At 40.4% G+C, this 4413-nt stretch overlaps 1 protein-coding gene across 1 annotated transcript; it reads right to left on the bottom strand.

Annotated features, from left to right (window-relative positions):
* Nucleotides 1-216: 216 nt before the first annotated feature.
* Nucleotides 217-1191, bottom strand: LOC103204765 (olfactory receptor 6X1). The gene has a single exon (XM_007949969.2). It carries the CDS (start codon nt 1180-1182, stop codon nt 217-219), a length of 966 nt encoding a protein of 321 aa, XP_007948160.1. The 5' UTR covers nt 1183-1191.
* Nucleotides 1192-4413: the final 3222 nt, after the last annotated feature.

Genomic DNA, 4413 nt, shown 5'->3' with positions numbered 1-4413 from the left:
ATTTCTTTGTGTCTTTAGTCGTTGGTGTTTCATATTGGTGAAGGAAATCAGATCTAATGCATTGCTCCTTGAATATCTTCTTATAACTCTCATCACTCCTGATGTCAGGTGCTAGAAATATCACCACAGACCTTAGATAGGCTTCTCTAATTCTGGTATTTCCAGCTTCTAGAATTCATTTTCTGGTCAACTTAAAATGCCCCTCAAGCACCATAATTAAAACTTTGGGCTATGTTGTACATTTTTCTTTTGATGACAAGCCTTTGGATAAGCCATTGCCTTCCTTAGGGCTCCTTTCACCTCTTTGTTTCTTATGGTATAAATAAAGGGATTCAAAAGAGGTGTGAGGATAGTATTTAGCACAGATACCACCTTATTAATCTTAAAAGAGGAATGTGTTGTTGGTCTCAGGTACATGAACAGGACAGCTCCATAGAGCAGGGAGACAACAGTCAGGTGAGAGGCACAGGTAGAGAAAGCCTTCTGGCGGCCAGCGGCTGAAGGAATCTGTAGGATGGTGGACAGGATGTAGATGTAAGAAATTACTGTAAAAAGGAGTGACCCTGGGATCACCAAGATGGTTGCCAGAAGACCCAGTAGCTCCAAAAGGGTGGTATCAGTACAGGCTGCTTTCAAGATGGGACCAACATCACAGTAGAAATGATTGATGATGTTATTGCCACAGAAGGGCAGCTGGATGAGCAGTAGCATCTGACAAAAAACAGTGGTGAAACCTGCCACCCAGGAGCTGAGGGCTAGCTTCAGGCAGAGGTTACTGGTCATGATGGTGGGGTAATGAAGGGGCTTGCAGATGGCCATGTAGCGGTCGAAAGACATAACAGTGAGAATGAGGAACTCAGTGGTGCCCAGGAAGAAGTGGAAGAAGGCCTGCAGCAGGCAGCAGGGAATGCAAATGATTGTTCTTGCCACCACAAAGGTTTCTAGCAGCTTGGGGATGATGGTGGTGGTGTACCAGATCTCAAGGAAGGACAAATTGCAAAGGAAGAAATACATTGGGATTTGTAGCTTGGGTTCAGCACAGACAATGCCAATAATGAGCCCGTTGCCTGCCAGGGTTAATATGTATATGAGAAAGATCATTATAAAGAGAGGGATTTGTAGTCCTTGGATCCCAGGAAAGCCTAGGAGAATGAACGCTGTGATTGCTGTGCCATTTCTCATGTCCCTTGATATTCTATAAAAACAGAAAGGAAAGGAGTTCCTCAGAACTTGAGTACACTTGAATATAATTTGGCTACAAAAAGGGAGGATTCTGAGCCCTTCAGGACTCCCACCCACACATACACATACACACACATCACCCCTTTCTTACTGATGATTTGGCTTTCTCTGGGTTTGTCAGCTAAACTAGCTTTTAATGGACTTTGAAAGTATTAAGTACCTTTGAATAGTGAATAATGGAACAGTATTCTTTTTACCTTTATACAGCTGCCAAAAAAAAAAAAAAAAAAGCATTTTATATGCAGTGGCTTATCTGTCAATAAGCCATATGATTATTTGAAATGGACAGTTTCATATAATGGCATATGTCCATAAACACAGCAGTGAGTTCATAAGAAGTTAACCTCCACTCCCATATAATATTCCGAAAGAGAATTCTTGACTTTTATATTATAGATATGTTTAACAAAGCTGGTTATAACATATATGCATTTCTTATAACTAAAAACAATTACCATTATATTAGGAAGAGATACAACTTAGATAATAGAATTGCTTACTATTTTTGGTAAGAATCCACTTCCAAATTCTACTTCAGACACACTTTTTCAAAGGAGGCCCCAAAATCAAAATTAAATGGCTAAGAGTACTTAGTAAGTAGGAAAATGTAATACATTTTAATTCAGAATTCCAAGATCAGCTGAATCAGGTCCTGGTAATAAGTACCAGTTGTCAGAACATTGACTCTGACTCATGGTAACCCCATGAGTGTCAGAGTAAACTGTGCTCTGTAGGCTGATCAGTGGCTGATATTTTGGAAGTAGATCACCAGGCCTTTCTTCTGAGGGTCCTCTGGGCGGACACAAGATTCCAACTTTGGGTTAGTAGCTGAGTGTTAACCATTTACATCACCTAGGGACTCCTCTGGTGAGTAAAAAAACTCAAAAAAACTATAGTCATTGAGTTGATTCCAACACATAGTGACCTCTATAGGGTCTCTAAGGCTGTAAATCTATTCATAAGTGGATTGCCTTATCTTTCCTTGGTTGAGCAACTGGTGGGTTCGATCTGCCAACCTTCTGGTTAGCAGCCGAATACCCTAACAAAATACCACCAGAGCTCCCTCTGGTATATAGAAAGTACCTAATAAAGGATTGTTGAATATAGAACTGCAGATGTTAATCTAAAAAAAGTGAAAAGGATAGCAAATGCTGTTGTTGTGTTTGTTAGGTGCTGTTGAGTCATCTCCAGACTCATAGTGACCCTATGCACAGCAGAATGAAACACTGACCAGTCCTGGGCCAGCCTCACGATCCTTGCTATACCTGAGCCCATTGTTACGGCCACTGTGTCAGTCTACCTTGGTGAGGGCCTTCCCCTTCTTCATTGACCCTCCACTTTACCAAGCATGATATCCTTCTCCAGCGAACAGTTCCTTCTGACAACATGACCAAAGAGGTGAGATGAAGTCTGGCCATTCTCACTTCCTAGGAGGATTCCAGCTTTACTTCTTCCAGGACAGATTTGTTAGTCCTTCTAGCAGACCATGGTCCTCTTTAGCATTCTTCTCCAACACCACAACTCAAAAGCATCAACTCGTCTTGTCTTCCTTATTCACTGCCCAGCTCTCACCTGCATATGAAGCTACTGAAAATACCCAAGCCACATCTTAGACTTCAAGGAAACATCTTTGCTCTTCATCACTTGAAAGAGGTCTTTTGCAGCATATTGGCCCAATGCAATATGTCGTCTGATGTCTTGACTGCTGCTTCCATTGACATTGATTGTAGAACCAAACAATATGAAATCCTTGTCAACTTCAATCTTTCCTCCATTTATTGTGAAGCTGTTTATTTGTCCAGTTGTAAGGATTTTTGTTTTCTTCATAATTAGGTGTAATCCATACCGGAGATGGTAGTCTTTAATCCTCATCATTAAGTGCTTCAAGTCATCCTCACTTTCAGAAGCAAAGTTGTGTTATCTGCATATTGTGGGTTGTTAATGGGTCTTCCTCCAGTCTTGATGCCATGTTCTTCTTCATATAATCCAGCTTCTTGGATTGTTTGCTCAGCATACAAGTTGAATAAGTATGGTGAAAGGATACAACATTTATGCACTCCCTTCTTGATTTTGAACCGTACAGTATCCCCTTGTTCTGTTCGACTGACAGCCAGGAGGTCTATATACAGGTTCCTCATGAGTACAATCAAGTACTCTGGAATTCCCATTTTCCTCAATGCTATCCATAATTTGTTGTGATCCACACAATCAAATGCTTTAGCATAGTCAATAAAACATTAGTAACATCTTTCTGGTATTCTTTGCTTTCAGCTAAGATCCATCTGACATCAGCAATGATATTCCTCATTCTGCATCATCTTCTGAATCCAGCTTGCATTTCTGGAAGTTTTCTGTCAACCATTTTAGAACTATTTTCAGTAAGATCTTACTTGCATGTGATATCAATGATATTGTTTGATAATTTCCACATTCTGTTGGATTACCTTTCTTTGTTGTTGTGTTGTTGTTATGTGCCATCGAGTCAAACCCGACTCATAGTGACCCCTCCTTGGGTTTCTGAGGCAGTATCACTACAGAAGTAAGATTGCCCAACCTTCCTTTGGAATGGGTACAAATATGGATCTCTTCCAGTCAGTTGGCCAGGTAGCTGTCTTCCAAATCTCTTGGCATAGCTGAATGAGTGTCTCTAGCAGGGCATCTGTTTGTTGAGACATCTCAATGGGTATTCCAACAATTCCTGGAGCCTTGTTTTTTGCCAAGTCCTTCAGTGCAGCTTCGACTTCTTCCTTCAATACCATTGGTTCTTGATCATATGACACCTCCTGAAATGGATGAAGATTGACCAGTTCTTTTTGGTACAGTGACTCTGTATATTCCTTACTTCTTCTTTTGATGTTTCCTGCATCATTCAATATTTTGCCCATAGAATCTTTCAGTATGGCTTAATTTTTTTCCTCAGTTCTTTAAGCTTGAGAAATGCTGAGTGTGTTCTTCTCTTTGCACATTTCATTATAGTAATTGGCTTTGTCTGCTCTTTTATGTTGTCATTTCTTCCATTTGCTTTAGCTACTTCTGGTCAAGGGCAAGTTGCAGAGTCTCTTCTGACATCCATTTTGGTCTTTTCTTCTTTTCTTGTCTTTTTAATGATCTCTTGCTTTCTTCATGGATGATGTTCTTGATGTCATCCCAAAATTCCTCTGGTTTTTGGTC

The sequence above is a fragment of the Orycteropus afer genome, unplaced genomic scaffold (genome assembly GCF_000298275.1).
Source record: "Orycteropus afer afer isolate SDZICR_OR568_19922 unplaced genomic scaffold, OryAfe1.0 scaffold00258, whole genome shotgun sequence".
Classification (NCBI taxonomy): Eukaryota; Metazoa; Chordata; class Mammalia; order Tubulidentata; family Orycteropodidae; genus Orycteropus; species Orycteropus afer.
This window is presented reverse-complemented; position numbering and strand designations above follow the sequence as displayed.

Bases quoted from the DNA above. Each gene is read 5' to 3' on its own strand.
- LOC103204765 (XM_007949969.2), bottom strand. From the start codon at position 1,182: ATGAGAAATGGCACAGCAATCACAGCGTTCATTCTCCTAGGCTTTCCT.